General features: G+C 45.6%; 1 protein-coding gene across 3 annotated transcripts in view; it reads left to right on the top strand.

The window, feature by feature from the left end:
- TMEM203 (transmembrane protein 203) overlaps positions 1-19,209 on the top strand; it is a 72,618-nt gene extending 53,409 nt beyond the window's left edge. For 2 of the 3 annotated variants that reach the window (XM_069609848.1, XM_069609850.1), the window contains exon 2: positions 18,426-19,209. In XM_069609848.1, the coding sequence (XP_069465949.1) occupies positions 18,525-18,935 (411 nt within the window). In that variant the 5' untranslated portion in view covers positions 18,426-18,524 and the 3' untranslated portion in view covers positions 18,936-19,209. Of the gene's footprint in view, positions 1-11,920; positions 12,053-18,425 lie in introns of those variants that run through there. The other variant, XM_069609849.1, reaches the window with a different exon arrangement.
- The last annotated feature ends 900 nt before the right edge of the window (positions 19,210-20,109 follow it).

Raw genomic sequence — 20,109 nt, forward strand, 5'->3', positions numbered from 1 at the left:
CCATTCTGGGTGGCTTGATTCCACATCTGTGTTTATGCTGCAACTGTTATGTATTGCCAGCACCAAGCCCTGCTGCGGAGTATCCTAACGACTTGGTGCAACACACCCATCACCTTTTAACTTTTGTCTTATCAGGCTTTTAAAAAAATGCGGACAGCATCAATTTGATTGTCTCAGTGACATCCTTGACATTTGGAGGGTTAAACGCTTAGTCTGTTATGCATCCCAACCCTCAAAATATTAAGGGTGAATATATTTATGGGTCTCCATTTGAAAAGGTACAGTATCAAGGCTAGCCTTTGCAGGCAGGTCTAGGGATAGGGCAATTGTGTTGCACACCTAATTTCAAAGGCTTACATCTAATAATGTTTCAGAAGTCCATGTAGCCCATGGCGGAAGACCACAGACACAGTAGCAGTTCCAAAATCTGTATGGATTGGAATTTAATGTGGTTAAGTGCTGGTTGTTACTACATTTATTCTATAGTATTCTCATCTTAGGAAATTGTGCACAAGTTGAGCGTCCACTAAGACCAAGCACCCCCACCCCTCCATTTTGTGTTCACATTTAAAATAGCTTCACAAATCCGTGAATCACTCCCGTAGAAGACATCAATCTCTTTGTTTAGATCGACACAGGACGTGCTTTACTGACGCTGCCAGCAAGGCCTCCAGTCTTTCTTGCTGCAATGTGAAAGGCAGTTTGTTTTTAAAAGTGAAAGTTTGGAAAATTAACTTTGCACACTTGCTTAAACGATGGGCAGTGTAAAGAGCAAAACCCTTGCCTTCCGGTTGACACTGTGTAAGCTGCCGAGGTGGGTTGTCGCAGGCATGCCTGCGACAACCAATAAGTTATTCAATGGAGCGGAGAATCTCTTCCTGAAATATACATTAACTTCTCACCATTGTCTTCTCAGTAGCTAGGTCAAAGTAGTAAAACTTAACAGAAATCGGCAATTCCTCACGCGGTCCTCATTTGAAACGCCCTACGTTAGTCCAACATTGGCAAATCCATTGATCAGTAAAAAAAAAATCTTGTGATAAGAATTCAGTGTTATATGGAACATCATTGTAGCCCATCCTCGAACCTTCATGTGCAGTCGGAAAAGACTAGGTTACTTTTTGTGAACACCAGCTTTACTACATGTTGTGGTGGCGTCAGTTTCTTTAAGAGCAACAAGAAGTCATCAGATGTTGCTTGCAACAATATTGACAGCCTCTCATGTGGATCATATAACCAGGGTAGAAAATGAGCCGGAACAAGACGGAGCAGAGCTCTGGCAAAGTTTGTATTGCCGGACCTCTGCTCCATCCTGTGATCCAGGCGCTAGCCAGAAAACTCCCAGGTCTATTCCCAAGGTGAGCTCTCAAGCACGGGGAGCCAGCGCTTCAGAAGACATGGTATCCAAGACTAAATGCAGAAACAGCTAAAGCATCACCTACTGTTTAGATGCTGTTCAAATTAGTATATAAGTCTTGAAGTGTAAATACATGTATTTGTTGGGGTGAGTATTGTGACCAATGGAAGAGTCCAACTTCAATTACTTGCACAAAAGTTTTTTTTTGCTGAATCACTATCTGAGACCAGCTTCAAATGTAATATTTTGGGCTTTCTTATGCTCTCAAAATGCTCTTTGCTTTCATGCTCATCGCTATGATTGGCTTCCATAAAGAGATACTGCGTTGCATGACCTGGCCTAAGGCTATGCCCATCATCCCCCACTCTGTGCTCCCCGGACATCGCCCCCACAAGGTGGAGACTGTTCCCATTGTTTGTTTTCTATTTCCAGCACTACATATAACTTTGAGTGCCATAGCTGATAGACCAAGTGCACTGAGTGAATTTTCTAGAATTGTATGGCCCGTACTACTCCCTTCAATGAAAATGTACAATGTCTCCTGGTGACCTAAGAAAAATGTGACCCTAGTATGATTGAACCGTCAAAGACCACGTTCAAGCAGTGGGTATAACCACGTACACAAGGTATGTCATGCTGATGCCTTTCTTTTAAAAATTGATTGGTCTCGCTGTAAGGCATGCAGAATCTAGTCTATCCCTCTACTGGAGGGATATTACTCTCATGGCTTTCCAGAGATTGGTCACAGTATCTTGCAACTACCTCAACTTGCTAATGTTGCAAAGAATCTACAGTTTGCTCTACCATGACACTAGCCTGCTGCATTCTACTCAACTTCAGTATTTAAAGTGCATGATGGGACTGAATGCGTTGCCTTAAGATCTGTTTGAATGATTTCTGATGTGTACATTTATTTGCTTCAACCGTTTGTTAATGGTTACACAATTGTTTCAAATTCTGCCAATAGTTCAAAACACTTCTAAATGAAATCCATTTGAGCCAGCAGCCTCAAAATGCCCTCTGTTTGGCCAAAAGTCTGAACTATGAAATGGGCATCTCATCACAGTATGGCTTTCTTGATGTCTGTATCCTTTTTCTCACACACCAATAGATCTAGTATAACTCTGCTAAAACCTATAGGTTTACTACCAATTTCTATTTTATTAAAATACCCATTTTGTTGGACCTCTCACAACTATATTACAAGCACCTTCAGTACTTGGGACTGTCCTTTAGGCATTCGCTAGGGCTGTGAATAGCTACCTCGCAATGCACCATCTCTAGGATAATTGCCCCCCTCACGTTCAAAATCCAAATAAAACGCACACCTCTACCACAGCACAAACTCGAAATCGCACAACCTATACAAAACCTGACTCAACCCAACACACTAAACTCCCACAGAAAACCACACCACAGGCATGCAAACAATCCCATAAACACTTGCTCACAAAAACACCAAACCCATACCAACTACAAGCAAACCCAACACGCTGTGACCGTTTTTCCGAAATTGAAGCTATCAACAGGACAGCAAAGCTCTTGTGCTTTCCCTCTCCATCCCACTTATTAACCCTCCTTTTCGTATCTGACTGAGTGCCTGGAGACCATAAAATGGCAGCGGGGCGCAGTATATATATCGCAATAACTAACGTAAATGCCTGCACTGAAAGCTCAGGCTTATTGGTTGCACCCCTAGCATATAGAGAATTCTCGCATGCCTTTCAACAATTCTCAATTGAATGGAAATGCCCTTCAATTGTTGCTGCAGCCTAATTGTAATCGACAGCATTGTCTTGAAACTGTGGCCTTTTGTTGAAAAAGGTTTCAATGTTTCTCGCACCCATTTAATTTTCCCTCATGGTTGGTCTTTTTAAACACGAATATGATGGTTTGGGGTGGTGGGGGAGCAGAGGGACACCGCATTGGGAAACTCAAGACCAACTTAACTCGGCTTATGTATTTTTCACATTACTCTTGGCTTGACACATCGCACCCTGAAATTAGAACTTGCTTACTGGGGTACCATCTTGATGTAAGAATAGGGAGTGACCTAATTATGGTCTGACCTAGGTGTGTCTGAATTGGGCAACCAAGCAGGAAGACCATTAAGACATGAAATGTAAATAACCCACGATTTTGTTTTTCTTCTTATCCTAAGTATTAAAACTCCATTACACAGCACATCACTCTCTAATAACAGACCGCTAGCCCAGTCAGATCTTGTTTTAGGAGGTAGTTTGCTCGTGCAGGATTCCCCCAAAAAATCAATTTTACATTAATGCAACGCTATGCATACTGAATATTATGTACACTTGGGACTGAATCTTAAGGAAATCAAAGGGAGCATACTATCTTGCTGGTAGCTCCCAAACGACCCTAAACCCTCTGCATTTCCAGCAAATTGTGATCCTTCATAGGGTCACTCTTGCCACCCAGCTTGGCAGAATATGCCTCAGCCGATTGGCCACCTTCCCGGAGTTGTACGTCATACTTTTGAATGCGATCTGAGACGAGCCTTTCCATGGATATCTAGTTTGTTACAATTTTTCTCCACTGCATACTCCCAACGCCTTGAAAAATATGACAATTTGTTATTTTTCAATTTCATGTTGCCAGACGACTAGTCCCTGATCAAACCATGCACTCAACACTTACCAATCATGGAAGATCTGTAAAATACACTTTGTGGTAGGTCAGAAGGAGGTGGCGGGCCAGTTTTTGTCATGATAAACAAGTAGTTTATTTATCTCTATTCTATGGGTTCCCTAGTAAACAAATTAAATCATCGTCAGTAGTGAAGTCCAAAAGGTACGCTGTCTGTCCTCCTTCAGAAAGCTAATCTATCCTGACCCTAACTCTAAGAGAAAACAACAAAAAGATCAGGAGAACGACTCCCTTTTACTAGATAGGCCCTATTAGCTGATTGTTAAATAGTTATTTACTATTTCTTGCACTCATTTGTACAGTTCCAGGGAAAGACATTGACGGGCGTTGGCCGCTAGTTGGCTCCTGGTTTACGTGATTGGGCGCCTGGCAACGTTGCATTCATTTCTTTGCATGCGCAGACATCCACGCCTGCTGTATATTCAATGTGTTTTACTATTGTTCAGTATCAACATTAGTCGGCAGCAGAGTGCTATTCTAGAGGCTAGCAATCGCTGATGATGGGCCTTTGTATTTTGAAAAAGTACTCTGGTGCTGAGCAGATTAGCAAGAGTATTGCAGACCTGTGGATGGTGCACCCAGCCTTCGCACTCTGCCATCTGATTAACACAGCCTTCCCGATGCTATTCTTCTAATTTTGTTTCCAGTCCGTTACAGTCTTCTGCAGCGAGATTAATCTCCCACCACAATCGGGAGGAATAGCACTGCTAGCAGCACTTACTTTGTAAAGGTCTGCATTGCAAATCGGCTGTAAGGTCACTCCATGGACATATTCTCCAATTCGCAATTGGAAATGTCATCATGAATGATTCACCAAGTTAAACCTCTCCTCCTTAAGTAAGGCTGCTACGTTTAGCACTGCCAGCACAGAATGTAGAGATTGATAATGGCATTTTGACTCTTCAAAGCAAGGAGGCTCGGACTGGTCCTGTGAAGAGTTGCATATGGCTCTGCTGCTGCCTACAATTATAAAAAGACTTTTAGAGGAATGTTTGGAGGCATATTAACTCTGCTCACACAATCCATAAAGATTCCACATTTGAACATCCTTTTCGAGTTAATGAAGGCGGCAGATAACAGTCACCCCCGCTTGTAAATCAGAGGACATTGATCTTGTGCCGTCCCTGGCCCATCAGAATTTGTAAACGCTATTTGACTGCAGTATTTTTGCTTGAACTAAATTTAAAAAGGGCACAGAGCTGACAGTATGTAATTACAAAGTGGGATACCACATTCATTAAGTGTATAGGTTTGAAAGGCGCGTTGTGCTTTGCTTTTAATCCTTAAAACTGAGTGGAAACGTGCTGTAGAGATGTATTCCTACTTTATTCTTGATTATTGATGCTGGAACTACCCTTGGAAATTGTCAGATCTCGCGTGGCGATGAGTGTAACTTTCAGAAGCTCTGGACGCTTTGCTCCACTTCTCCAAAGAAACAAGCCCAACAGACTAGTGAACAATCTGTGTGACCAGGCCTCCCAGGCAGGAGTGCTACTGGATACTGCCCCCCCCCCCCCCCTCTGAAACTGGGGGCATGGATAACACGGGAGCTATAGTAACAACAAAGCAATTTTCAGAGTATAACAATCTGACTAACATACAGCAAAATGTCAATACAGTATTTCAGCAATGCCTCTTGCCCTCTGAAATGAAGCTCCTGGGGTCAAGGAACTCCAGTGAATGATCCTAGTGCCTTACCTACACTAACCTAAACCTAATTACCTATGAGAGAACTAATCATCAGGATGCACAGGTCCATGGCAACGTGGGTTTTCACCGTTGCAATGCGCGAAGCATTTGTAACTGTGGGCTTTTATAACCATAGTGAAGTGCGCAAGGTCTTAGAGGAAAGGACCGAAAGCAATCCCATGCACTGGCCAATGTACTTCGAGTAGTGTTGCTAAACACATTGTGCATACCCTCCACCTCTGCTCTGGTGGCCTCACGGTAATTATAGCCCTGTCACATAAACATGTGCTGACCTGCCTGGAAAGCCCAAGCTTTACCAGTGGGATGCCCATGTACGGCACTTCTTATTGTCATACAAATTGCTTTATGCTGTGCCGACTGCTATGATTACTAGCTGCATATATACCCAGATCATTGCTAATTAAGCTAAATGAGCTTGACAATTCTTGATTAGCAACCATGTACCCTCATATGATTTCAATTTGCATCAATGCCACTGACTCCTATGTGATACGTATGCCCCACCCCCATAATGCTAGCCGATTGACACATATGCCAAACTGAACATAGCCTATTCAGTCGTTTAACAGCAATTACTAGCCTATGTCTACAAAGATATCTCAGCCTATGTATGCAAAGTAATTCTTGCTTATGTCTACAAAGATCCCAGCCTCTGTATGCAAATTCTAGCCTATGTCTACTAAGATATTTCAGCCTATATCTGCAAAGTAATCTCAGCCTATGCCTATTAAGCAATTCTTGCCTATGTCTACATAGAAATTTCACCCCACTACTGTGCAAATGAATACCAGCCTAACCGATATGCAAGCATGCTCAACGGAAGTGTTGGTAGCCACCGTATTAGCCTATCGTGCTACCACTAGACACTTATTGCTCATGCCCTCATTACAGTCTGCCTCACGATACCTTGTCCTAGCCTAGTCCACGAACATGAGTATAACCTTGAGACTGCAGACAACCTTACTCCCAATCGGCCTCCTTGCCATAACGTCATTTGCTCTGCTGGCAACCTGCCCTCCTAAAGACAGAAATATAAGACTTAGATCTAGACTATCCCGTCTCTATGATCCTAAATTAAACTGTACTAAAAGATTGCCCACAGGCAACATCGCCCAAAACTCAGATACCTACAAGACATGCACAGCTAAACAGGTCCAACAACCTGACCTCTGCACATGTCTCCATTAGCCGGCAGACACCCTGAAGTAGTAAGTTACCCGTAACTAAACCACCCCCCACTACTAAAACCATAAGTACCCTAACGGTAACAGGATCTCTTATTACTGCCAGATCTCTGGTGGCCCATGCCACTGATATTGCAGATGCCCTAACCAACAAGACTCTGGACCTGCTTGCTATAACTGAGACCCGCCCTTATGGTAGCCGTACCTGATACTCAGAGCTGATAGACCTAATGCCAGAGGCGGTGGCCTAGCCATTATTTCCAAAACTAACTTATCCATTAGACTTGCCAGCTCTCCATCCTACCAATCATGTGAGACACTCGCAGCTAAACTTTCCCCTATCTAATAACCGCACACTCACCATCCAACTGGTTTATAGACCGCCAGGCTCAATAGGAACCTTCGAGGAAGACCTTGCCTGCCTCCTAGCCAACAATACTAAAGACCATGCCCAAATCCTGCTGCTGGGCGACTTCAATCTTGGGTTTAATGACAGTGAGGATAAACCTGCTCAATCTCTAGCAGCCCTTCTAAAGGACCATGGACTGACACAAAAAGTTGTTACCCCTACTCGCACTAAAGGAAGGACCCTTGACTAGGTCGCCGACCTGAACTGTAATATTACCATTACTTATAGTGTCCCACAACCATGGACTGATCACTACCTTATCTCCTTCTCCGCCACACTAGACCTCCGCCCTAAAAATATTGTTATGGCACCCCCACTCCCCACTAGAAGCAAAAAGGATATAACCGCGGAAAAGCTACTCCCACACCTCCTCCCCGCTATTAACATATCCAGCAATACAGACCCTACCCTACTAGTGGAAGTCAACAGTGCGATGACCAAGGCACTGGATTCCATCGCACATGTCAAACGTTGCAAAGAAAGACAGAAATCTCATCTCAATACTTGGTACACGCCCCAACTTAAAGAATTAAGAATCCAAAAAAGAAGGCTCCAATCAACCTGGCGACACTCCCCCACTGACGAGAATAGAGCTAAATTAACAAACCTCTCCAAACTCTTTAAAAAGGAAATGATCAGTACTAAAAAGAACATATTCACTGATGGAATTTCAAAGGCGAAATCAGACACCAAGGAACTATTCTCCATCCTCTGGGAAATGGAATCGCCAATACCACAGGTCGACAATATTCCTAAGGCTAAGCCCTGGTGTACTGACATACAAAATGCCCTGACGAACAAAATTGCTTCCCTCCAACTTAAAATAGCTAATAAGAAAGCCTCCCTGCTCCTCCCTGAGCAGCAACCCCCACTAGTCGCACTGCCGGACAGTACCACCCCACTGTTTAGTTTTAAGAACATTTCTATCTCTGAGACCGAAAAAGTCATTCTCTCTCTTAAACCTTCAAATTGCAAAGGAGACCAGTGCCCAGCCCAAATTATAAAGGATGCAGGTAGAGACCTAGCCCCCTTCATCTCAAAGCTTATTAATGCCTCCTTCAAGACCAAGTCAGTGCCCAATAATCTCAAAGAATCCTGGGTGCTCCCACTGCTAAAAAAACAAACATTAGATCCCGCCATCCCGACCAACTATAGACCTATCACCACAGTCCCCTTCTTACTTAAAAAGATCGAACGAGTGGCATATCTTCAAATACAGGACTACCCCCCCCCCCCCCACGGCACGTAAACGGCCTTAATAGACCTCAAGACCCAAATTGACGAGTTGAAGGACAATGGGAAATCAGCTATGCTACTCCTCCTTGATTTGTCTGCAGCCTTCGACTTGGTGGATCACGCAGTGTTATGCAACCACCTAAAATCAGCTGCTCACTTCTCAAGTGATGCTATAACCTGAGTTCGGTCCTTCCTAGCTAACCGTACAATGAGTCTTCTCCCCCTCAGATGATCCCATACAAATCTCCTGTGGAATACCGCAGGCATCATGTGTCTCTCCCACCATGTATAACATCTTTACTAAGCCTCTGTTTGACAAGTTGGATAGACTAGGTGTCATTTACACTAATTATGCTGATGACACCCAGATCCTCATTCCCCTTTTGGGCAACTTCCTGGAAGACTCAGCTTTAGTAAACAGGATATACCTCATCGTTCAGGCATGGATGGCATCCCATGGCCTCTGCCTGAAAAACGACAAAACGGAGCTTCTGATCCTAGGCTCAGAGAGGGGGCCCTTAAAAAACTCAACCCCAGCTATGCCTCATTTAATATTGACAATAACGTCATCAAGGTGATGCCCGCAGTCAAAACTTTGGGATTCTACCTCAACTCTGCACTTGCCCTTAAGAAGCAAGTCAACTCACTTGCATCCTCCACAGCCTACACCTGCAAACTGATCCGGGCCTGCAGACCTTATCTTTCGGAAGTCAGTTGCATCACCCTGGCCAATGCACTTATAATATCCAAATTGGACTATTGTAATGCATTATACGTGGGAGCTAATAAATCTCTAACCAATTACAAAGACTCCAAAATAATGCCCTTAGAGCAGCCTTGAATATCTCCCCCAGAGAACAGCTCTCCTCATTCAGAAGAGATGTCCACTGGATCAAGATTAATGATTGGATAACCATCAGAACACACTCTCTGACATCCAAATGTCTGAACATAGCGCCACCCTACCTTGCAGAAGGAATAAAGAGGAGGAGGAGGAGGAGGAGCAGCTCAATAGGTGTGCAGGGGGAGGGAGCACAGAAGGGCAAGTGCAGGTCAGGGGTTTGGGGTGCTGGAGTAGACTGGTCGTGGAGGGCCTGGTGCCCTGAATGAATCGGAAGGAACCAGGCAGCCAGTCAAAATGCCGGAGAGGAGAGGGAAGTAAAAAGAAAAGGAGGGCATTTAGAAACTTCCGTAACTTAAGGAGATTCAGCTCAAGTCTGAGAGGGGCAGTGAGGCCATTCCAGTGGGAGGCTCCTCCGGAAGAGACCTAAAACCCCTGCCCACCCCCCAACTTTCTGCAGTGTTGGAGTTAGAAGACCGATGGGCCCTATCAGGGAGGTATTTTGGATGTAGCGTGGTCCCAGGTCCCAGAAAGCCATGTGGATGATGCAGAGGGTCTTGAACTTGATCCTTGCAGCAACCGGGAGCCAGTGGAGAGATGCGTCCCTGGGCATTGAGTTTCTGGGGGAAGATGAGGAAAGGGAGAATGAGGTGCAGTTGAACGTTGGCCTTCTTTACAAGGTCTGTGATGAGAGCAGTCAAAGATGACACCAAGGTTCTTTGCCTCACAAGTGAGTGAGGGGAGGGGGCCCATGGTGGGTGGCCAGAAAGTAGGTGGGAAGGGGAGAGCTGGGGTCGCAATGAGAAGCATCTCCGTCTTACTGGCATTAAGGCAGAGATCCTTAGCAGCACACCTTGCCTGAATAGCAGTTGGGAATGAGAGAGGAAGAAGAGGAGGCAGTGGAGTGAAAGCTTGAAGGAGAGCTCTGTGTCGTCCGCATAACACTGGAAGTGAGGAGAGAAGGCAGAGATCAAATGGGCTAGAGGGGCAAGGTAGATGTTGAAGAGCCACGGCGAGAGGATGGAGCCCTGAAGGATGCTGCAGGTGGAGAGTGTGATGGAGAGAGAAGAGCCCAGTTGAACCTGGGATGGTCTGTCAGAGAGGAAGGAAGTCAACCAGTCGAGTGCCACTTCTGTGATGCCAATGGTATCACAGAGCCAATTTGTAAGGGTGGCATGATTGACCGTATCGAAGGCAGAGGAATGGTCAAGTAGGATGAGAAGCAAGGCAGAGTTGGAATAGAGAATTGAGAGCCAGGCTTAACGGGTGTTCAGGAGTGCAGTTTCCGTGCCTCTGGCTGCTCTGAAGCCAGACTGGTGGTTGTGGAGATAACCAACAGATGCGGTGTGCTGGATCAGCTGGGAGATGACCAACTTCCCCAAGAGTTTGCCCTGGATGGGGGTAATGGAGATAGGGCAGTAGTTAGCCGGGCACAAGGGGGCAGCAGAAGACTTTTTTTTTTTTAGGAGAGGGTGCACAAGGGAGTGCATGAGGAGTAACGGGAAGGAGCCAGTGGCAAAGGAGTGATTGCAGAAATCAACCTAGACTGGAGCAAGGGAGGCAATGTTGTCCTCGATAGTTCTGGAGGAGCGAGGGAGCACCTGTTTGGTAGAGACTTTCATAGAGAGGGCTTGTTTAGAGACCTCATCCGGTGGGTTGAGAAAGGAGGGAATGGGAAAGGGGGGGGCCAAGGGATGCCTGAGAGTGGGTTAAGGAGAAGGGAGAGGTGAAAAGGAGAGTGAGGAAAGGATGTCCTGAGTTTTGGTTGCGACTTACTGCAGGACTGCATTGAACGAGGATTCAGCCTATTGCCACACGCGTTCTAATGTGTGGGTTGCTTGTGTGCACCATCAACTGGTCCCTAATCACTTCCTCTTTTTTTTTAAATTGATCAAATTTGAATCAAGGGGCATAATTTGCACTCACCACTAGCCATTGGCTAGTGATAGACCTGTGGTGCAGTAGAAATGGTGTGCTGTGTGTATGTGTAAAATTGAGATGGCTAGCCAGTAGCTTCCATATTACCATCCCTCCCTAATTCCCCTTCCCCCGTTCATCTTCCACTCTGATGCTGCACACATTCTTTGCATTACTCTTGATGCTTTGCCTTCTCTACTGTTATCTCTAATATTTCCTGAAGCTTCTGCTATCAACAGTATTATTCGAAAAATCGGACCCCTTCTTTCTATTTCAACTGCCAAGAGCCTTGTGTCTGCACTTGCATTTTCTCGCCTTTTTTACTCTTCTTCCCTTCTTATGGGCCTCCTTGCTTTTAACTTAACCCCATTTTGCACTATTCATAACCATTTTGTTTGCATTGTCCTTTTACTCCCTCCTTGGTCTTTCATTTCTGACACACTCCACTTAATCCCATGGCTCTCCTTTGAATCCCGGCTTATTTTCCATTTTACTTTTTCTTATATTTAAATGCCATCATGGTCTTGCAACTCCCTATCTGTCTTAATTTCTTTTTATTCCCCTGGTTTCTTCGTTCTCAATCTTCTGTCCGGGCCCAGACCACCATGCATTCGGGCAAGCAGAGCACCTGGACCATGCTGGCAAGAAAAGGCAGACAACCCGCGAAGAAGTCACTGCTGCGGAGTCGCTGCAGCAGACGCAGGAACCAGAAAAGTGATGAGAGACGCGAGGTAGCGTTTGCAAGGCCCTGCTAACCACTGAACGACACAGGCAGAAACCAACTGGTATGGGCTACGGAAAGAGTGCACGAACGGAAGAACCAAGTGTTTGGGATTCCTGTGCACAGAATAAGATCTTGACAAACTTTGTTATGTCAATACCTGGCAGGAGGGTGAACTAGGTATACCATATATAAAATCTAGTGCTCAAAGGTCTGGGGACCCTCAACCAAAGTCCTCTTCTTCGTGGCATTACCTGGCAGGTGAGTCCACCAAGTCAGCCAAAACTAAGCCTGAGAAAGGCCAGGGGAAGGGAGTCCTTCTCCTGGTGGTTAAAACTCACAAGGTGGATCAAGCCAGTGTCCTAGGGGAAGGAAGTCATTCCCCCTGGGAAAAAGAAATGGTGAACTTTCTGAAACGGAGGGTTGGAGGACCAGCAATCCTTTTCTTTTGTAAAATACTGAAATTGGGGCAAGGAGTTATTCCCCCTGGTTAAGAACTTGGAACCATAATTGTGCTACCTCCTCCAGGGAAAATGAGTCCTTCCCCTTGTGTTGCTGGAAATGCATTGGTGGGGACAGGGCCTCCATATCCTTGTCCTTTATTGCTTCATCATGTATGTTCTGCCTTGATTTCCACACAGGAGTTCATGTGGGACTCCTGGCGGTGCAGCTCTTCCTCTTTTTGGTCGTGGTGAACAGACCCTTGGGATACCCTTGTGGCACTCATGGGTGGGAGTACAACCCTATACTCCTAGTGTATGTTTTTGGGCACCTCACCTGTGTGTGGCCCACAGAGCAGGGTATGGGCTGGTGGCAACTCTGTGCTGAATTTGACAGGTGCCCTGAGTATCTTCCATTTTGGGATACCCAGGCCCTGCCATTGGAATCAGTTGATTCCTGATAAGAAACAAGATGGCCCCTGTGTCCACTTGCTTTCTAGTGCCTGTTAGCTTGTATTCCCGAAGTCCTGGGAAGCCCTGACTCTGTCGGGTGGAAGTTCCATATATGGTAGTGTGGGGAAGTCCAGGCTAGACTGGCTGGAGCCTTCCCAATGACTGTATGTTGTGGGTACGCCCGTGGGATGGGACCTTGGTGAATGGAGTGTGTGACGAATAGGCATTTCATGTTATGGGTGTCTTGTGTCAACCACCAGATACAATGACGGAGATAGCCGTGCCCGAAACTGGTATAACTGCAGTGTGGAGTGCTGAATGGCAGTGCTTTTCCGAATCCACATCCCGTGTTGTGAGTGTCTGGATGGAGAAGAATGGCCTGAATGCACTGTGAGCCTGATTGCCCTTCTGAATGATTGGTTGCCTGAGTGTGACTCAGCAGAGTGAATGTGAGATCAACTGTATATCTGGGGGCCTCTCACTGATGGAAATCGTTCAGAAGCTGAAGTTGATACTTGATGCTTACTCTTGAAGCTGAGCCGAAAGAAAAAGGTAAACCGCTGTTCCCTTCAACGTAATCTGAAAGCTGCTGTGTCTTCAAGAAACTGATCCAAGAGAGGACCTGGCTACCTTCCTGAGCTATGAGGGACCATTGTGCACCAGCCAAACTTTGCCAAATCTCCCTGACTGGAGACAAGGAACGCAGCGGAATCACGAAGGGAAGCGCCCGGACAGTGAAGTCCACCACCACCGTCAATGACTGCCATCGCCGACCGGAGCTGCACTGCTCCCCTGCCTAGGAACATTGAAACGAGGACTCCCTTGCTCATCCTTGTCGACGCTTTGATCCTGCCGGAGAAAGTCAAGGCCGCCGACGACCGAGGAGAACCCGCCAGTGGGTTTCCCACCACCTTGCTGTGCCTAAATTCTTCATTACCTCTCTGCGGCAACGAACGCTAGTCGTTGAGGTGCACCGCACGCCTCAGCTTGCAGGACATTCTCGACCGATCGTCAACGAGCATCGCAAAAACCGAACCTGCTGTCGCAACAGCAGTGTCCACCCTTTTTCTTTAGCGACTCTCGACGACCCGTGGCTCCTGCCTTAAAGGGAGTGCACTCAAGAAGGGCCCGTCGACGACTCGCCGAAGAACTGTATGAATCCAGGTACTTTGGGGTCGTAGAACCTTTAGAAGGAACCGAGACTATATTAAGTATAATTGGACTGGGCTTCTCAATACGCTTTATTTACAGGTTGCCCAGGTTGGGGGGCTGGGGCGGTGGGGGGGGGGGATCCTCGCACAGAACTGTCTTTAGGTAACGGGAGTCCATATTCTGCCATTGCTCGATTTTAATTTGCATTCTTTCCGTGTCTATCGTTGATTCATCATACAGTCTGATTTGTATGTTATTGGGGCTGATAGCCGTGGCACATTTTAAAGGAATCAATAGTTAAGAGTGGTACCACGTTAGACCTGTATATATTTGCCATTATAGTATAGCCAGAGTACAAAGTGTTATTGTGATTGTGTATATATAACCTTGAATTATTTATATAAAGACTGTGTTTTAACTAATACAGTATGTGGACATTCCTTTGTGGGTGCTTGGGGACTACACTGTACTTAGGAACCAGCCGGCATCACCTCCTGAGAGCTTAAGCCTTGATTGCTCGACCATAGCTACCGCATAGAGAATCTTGGCTGGGGTGCTCTGTGCCTCTCCTCTGCCATATAGAGAGCAGGAGTACAGACGCCCCCTCCGGTGCTTTACACCCCTGGACCAAGAACATTGTGTAAGGGGACATAAGTAGGCTTAATGACACAGGTTGGTGGACTATTGACTTACACGGACATCCTGACTGAAACAGTAGTATTTTAGTTGAGGCAGGGAACCCCTCTTAAAGTTGGGGAAAGGTAGGTTTTCTCTTTATTTTCACTGATAACGAAAGTTTAGATCTACAACAATGCCACCTGTGCGGCAGTCTCCTCCTTCTGTATCCTTACACATTCAAACTAAATTCTCAAATTCACTCCACCGCCACTGTTCCTTTTCCACTCTCCCATTCCCCTTCCTCCTCTGTCATCTAATGTAAATTCAAGCCTGACTTGGTGGTCCTTTTTAACTTGACCAAATCAACATTTCACTCTTAAGCGCTTCACTGCAATTGCTTACTCCATTACACTCAACTTTATCGGAATTCCAAATCTACACGGTTTACATCCTTCAATGATCCCTACCCTCCCTGAACCTTCAAAGCTAACTGCATCTTCAATGATATACCTCCCCACCCACCCAGCTGATGAGGGCAACAATGCATCGCTGTTTACACCATTGATGCAAGGACGGATTTCTGGCCACCCCCACCTTGCTTCTTAGAAGGACGGTCTACTGACCCTAACTACAGCTATTGTGGCAGCCAAATCCTATTGCACAGATCTTGTTTCTGCTTTCTGCTCACACCCTTGCAAACTATCCATGACCCTCCATGCTATGCTTCCACCTGCAATAACTGCTCCGTTTCCTCTACACCGATGGCCATACCTCCTACTTCTCCACTAAATCATCAAACTATGAGACAGTTCGACCTCCCCCCCACCCTCCCATCTTCCGCCACACTCTTCCCCGATCTTGCTTCTCCCTCACATCCCCCACTGAACTTCTACCAATCCTTTGTGCTGCTGACCCATCCTGCACTCCAATTAATCCCTTTGTGCCAAAAATTAAAGATCTTGCAGAATCACATCTGCTAACCTCTCCCCTTTTATTTAACCTCCATCTATATTGGTCCTATTCAAAACAGTCACCGTCAGACCACTCCTAAAGAAACCAACTGCAGACTGCAACAAACCTTTGTTCTACAAACCTCTCTACCGCTCCACCCCTACCACTATAAAATCCTTGAGAGGGTTGTCTTCAACCACATAGTCCACTTTTTCGAGGAACTCACTTGCTGACCCCCTACAGTCTGGATTTCTGTCCAAACACTCCTCAAAAACTCCACTGAATCAAATTGCCGATTCTTTTACCACTGCCCACCGCTGTATTGATCATCCCTCCCGCCTTTAGCCTTGTTCCCTCCTTGGGTTCAAGGACACCATACTCTACTGGGTGTCCTAGCTTTGACTGTTTCTTCTTTATCTTTTGGGACTCAAGAACCTCTTCTCCAACTCCATTCTGTCAGTGTTCTTCAAAGATCTGTCCTAGGCTCACTCTTCACCCTACATACCACCTCCTTGGTACACTAATTTCCTCCTTTAGATTGAAGTATGACCTCTTAACTAGAGATACTTAAGTATCCTTTTCCTCTTCCCTCCTTCTCACCTGCAATCTCCGAACGCATAACCAAGTGCCTAACCACTATTTGCCACTGGGTGGCACTGTGCTGGCTTCTGCTAAACTCTTCAAATACAGAAGGCCTCTTTCTCCCTGCCTCACTCCCACATCCAAATCTCATTCACCCTTGCGCCCTGCCTCCGGACCACCTCAACCTTGGGTTATCTTGACGGTCACCTAAAACTCAACCAATTCCTTATGGTGACTCAAACTCCTAAATATTAGAAAACTCTGCCCACACCATTTGATTTAAAACCTTTATCCTCTACCCTTGTGTTCAGCAAGCTGGACTGGTGCATGAGACTACTTCTTGTTCTACCCCTCTACTCGTAGGCTCCCCTCAACAAAGAACTCATCTTTGTGACGCACCTTTTTCCACCTACCCAGATCACTGTCCATGCCAAATCGCTCTTCAAATTCCTGCTATCTTCCGGAAATGCATCCATGGTTTTGCTTCCTCCCGGACTATCTCACTAAGCACATCTTGCTGTACTCTCCTTCTCAAAAACTGTCGCTTCACAACGCATCTGTCGTCCCCACCCTGATTTGTGCTGTCGAATTTAGGTCATTTTCCTCACTCTATTCCAGCTATCAGACATTTTTTCAGTGGACCTCTTCAAAATTACTCTCAAATGGCAACTGCTCACAATGAATCCTTCAACCCAACAATGCTCTTGTGAAAAGGCACCTTTAGTGCCCCCCAGCAGTCGCCCTCTTCCCCCCCCCCCTCACCCCTGACCAGACTGCCTCTCTTCTATGTTATTGCCTACTTTGTGAGTCGTTTCGGTTTCATATGATCCGACCCCCAACCCCCCCACCCCCCTTTTGTTAGATCCAAATACTGTCTTGGGCTTTGGGATGCCCATCTCATGTCAGCACGACTCTGCTCACACGCCACTGCCCTATCCGGCAACAACCTCGGAGACCCCTACCACATTCAAGAACATCAGCTAACTAATGAGATGGTTATTGGGCCGGGCCACAATGTCCTGCAAATGGCAGGGGTGAGCTGTATACATCCCTATAAAATAACACAAAATCAGCTCTGCAAACATTGAAACCTCTAGAGATGAGGACTTGATGATCTCAATAAGGCTGTGGTTACTTTCACAATTCAACTTTAATGCCTACAGGGCGTTGTCTTTTATTTTAACCCACATATTTTACTCTGCAACGCTATGCGAGTGTTTTAACTAAGGTATTAATTCTCACATATCAAGTTGTACCTAAAATAGTAAAGCGATTAGACCGTGTAGACGGCCTGGTTGCTTAATAATCAGACGATGCATGTCCAGCATCCGATTAAGGTGATTTCTTTGCACTTTAACACCCATTTGAAAAGTGTATTTTTCTTTTCCCTTGTGGACACTGGTGCATGTTTTTCAGCACATTACCTTTTACATCCTGCCTTGGAGATGTAAGACCTGGGTCCCAAACCCGTTGTGTGCATGTAAAGGACAGCTGTTTAACCCCATCTGTCTTCGTTTCATTGCATATCACATTTTAAACAAGAAGACCGGCTGAGGTTGTAAATTATATTTTTTGGCTTTGTACAAATAACAAATATAGAAAATATTTAAGATTCATAACTGCCTCATAGATTGCTTGATGTAAAACATCTCATGCATATATGTGGTGTAAAGTACTCTTTTCTGTAAATTGGTCTTGTATAGCGCTGTCTGCCACCATTTATAACCTCGGTGAGCTTGGCTCTGTGAGGAAAAAAGGGTGTATGGGTTCATTAGTGACCGTCGGAAAGGCAGGTGTGAAAACTGTGGTGTTGATGGGTGCAGAAATAGCCAGCTCCTGAATGGCAACCTGCTTTCTATGAATTTGGCAGCAATATTTGTAAGTATGTTATCCATAAGGAAGAGCCCAAGATCTCCTAGACTAAAGCGTTTTGGGTTTGGATAGCTGTTAATGTGGGAGCGTGCAACGGGGCTAAAGAGGGGAGCATGGTTAAGCCTGTGGTGGCTAACTTGGGGGGAGGGAGGATGGGGAGTGGTTTGTTTGTGCGTGTGTGTAGTGTAAGGTGTTCTTAGAGGAGAGACCGTTTAGTCAGAGGAAGCGGCGAGTAGTGCCTTTCTGCCTTGTTAATTGGCCTTTCTGTGCGTATATCTCTTTAAAAGTCATTAAAGTAGTTGTCTTTCCTTTCAGGTGTTTGCACTTCAGTCCTAGATGACCTGATGGAGTTGGACAGATTTTGAGGCTCCGGCCTTGAATTTTCCATTGAGTGGACCCTTGATCACTTGGAAAATGCTCTTCTCCTTGCGAGAACTTGTGCAGTGGCTTGGCTTTGCCCAATTTGAGTTCTTCCTTCACCTCTTCGCTGTCCTCATCTTCTCTGTTCTCCTGGCATTAAAAGTGGATGGATTTGCCACAGGCCTGAGCTGGTGGAATGTCTTTATCCCATTCTTCACAGCAGATGGCTTAAGCACTTATTTCACCACCATTGTGTCCGTGCGGCTATTCCAAGAAGGTGATAAGCGAATGGCCGTTCTTCGTCTCTTCTGGATCCTTACTGTACTCAGCCTGAAGTTTGTATTTGAGATGCTGCTGTGCCAAAAACTGGTGGAACAGTCGCGCGATCTCTGGTTTGGACTAATAATGTCCCCGATGTTTATCCTACTTCAGCTAATTATGATACGAGCATGCAGGGTGAACTAGTGTCCAGGCACAATGAACAAGAACTTGCATGTTATTCACACACAATCCCAATCATGCATATTTGCCATCTTTCACCATGAAACTTGTCTTGTTTGCATTCGTGAATATACTAAAGACTGGCCGTGTCTCTGCTTTTCATGACCTAATGCAGACCAATAGTTTTTGTTTCCTTTCTATGGATCTTGTTCAGCAATACAACTCTGTATCTGACACCCTTAATGTACATTCTATAGAGTATTGTAAGTTATTTTTAATAAATATATATTTAAATTTGTATTCCGAGCTTTAAGTAAAGATATCGGTTTGTAGATAAAGCTGCTGAGTAAATTTGTCAGATCTTGATGCGTTGGAGAAATGTGTGAATGGTTATAGCACTGTAGGGTGGAATCGTCAACCGCAGTGTCGGCTCCTCCCTGCCATCTGATGCCAGCTCTTTGGTGAGCACTGATGTGCATCAAACCCACTGTGTGCCTGTTCGGTCTGACCACTGAAGATAAAGGAGTGTAAATGTTGCCAAGGTTTCACTCCAGTGCCTGCAAATGACATAGCGATCAGTCTCTTCCCTTCTCCAGCCAGCCTGCAATACCCCCTACACTTTAGCTGTATAGTTTCATTGCGTTCGTTTGAGTTAATGACTTTCAGTGGCAGAAATGGCATGCACCTTGGGCCGCCTCCTAACTCGAGATTCCTTAATCCCAGTAGAACTAAAAAAGAAATGCAGCATAGGCCTGGTGCTAGCGAAAGACAAGGGGGCACCCTCTACTTGCAAGTCTCCACTTCACCTATTCCTAACACCCACATTTTTTGTATTTCTTTTCTCATTTGTCTTCAGTTGTAGCCCTTGTCACAGACCCTGGAGACGACTTTGCTCCAAGAGACTGCCTAGATAACGTTCTCAGACAATAAATTACCAACATCAAGCTAAGAGCTTAACCCTTCACTCTAGCTCCCAGCCATTCAACACCACTCTGTAAATTCCACATATAGTGGCTTGCCTGCAGGAGAGAGAAGCTCTGACTGCGGGGCAAAAGGAGGAAAGTACAGGAAAACTATTTAGACTAAATGTAATTTGTGACTGGTAGAAGAAACCGGAAAATTCTAGTCCTGCTCATTTTCCCTGCATTATGGAGCCTGGGATATTTCTGGAGAGCAAAAAGGGAACCTATAGAGCAAG

Source organism: Ambystoma mexicanum, chromosome 8, assembly GCF_040938575.1.
Source record: "Ambystoma mexicanum isolate Mex_15411 chromosome 8, UKY_AmexF1_1, whole genome shotgun sequence".
Lineage (NCBI taxonomy): Eukaryota > Metazoa > Chordata > Amphibia > Caudata > Ambystomatidae > Ambystoma > Ambystoma mexicanum.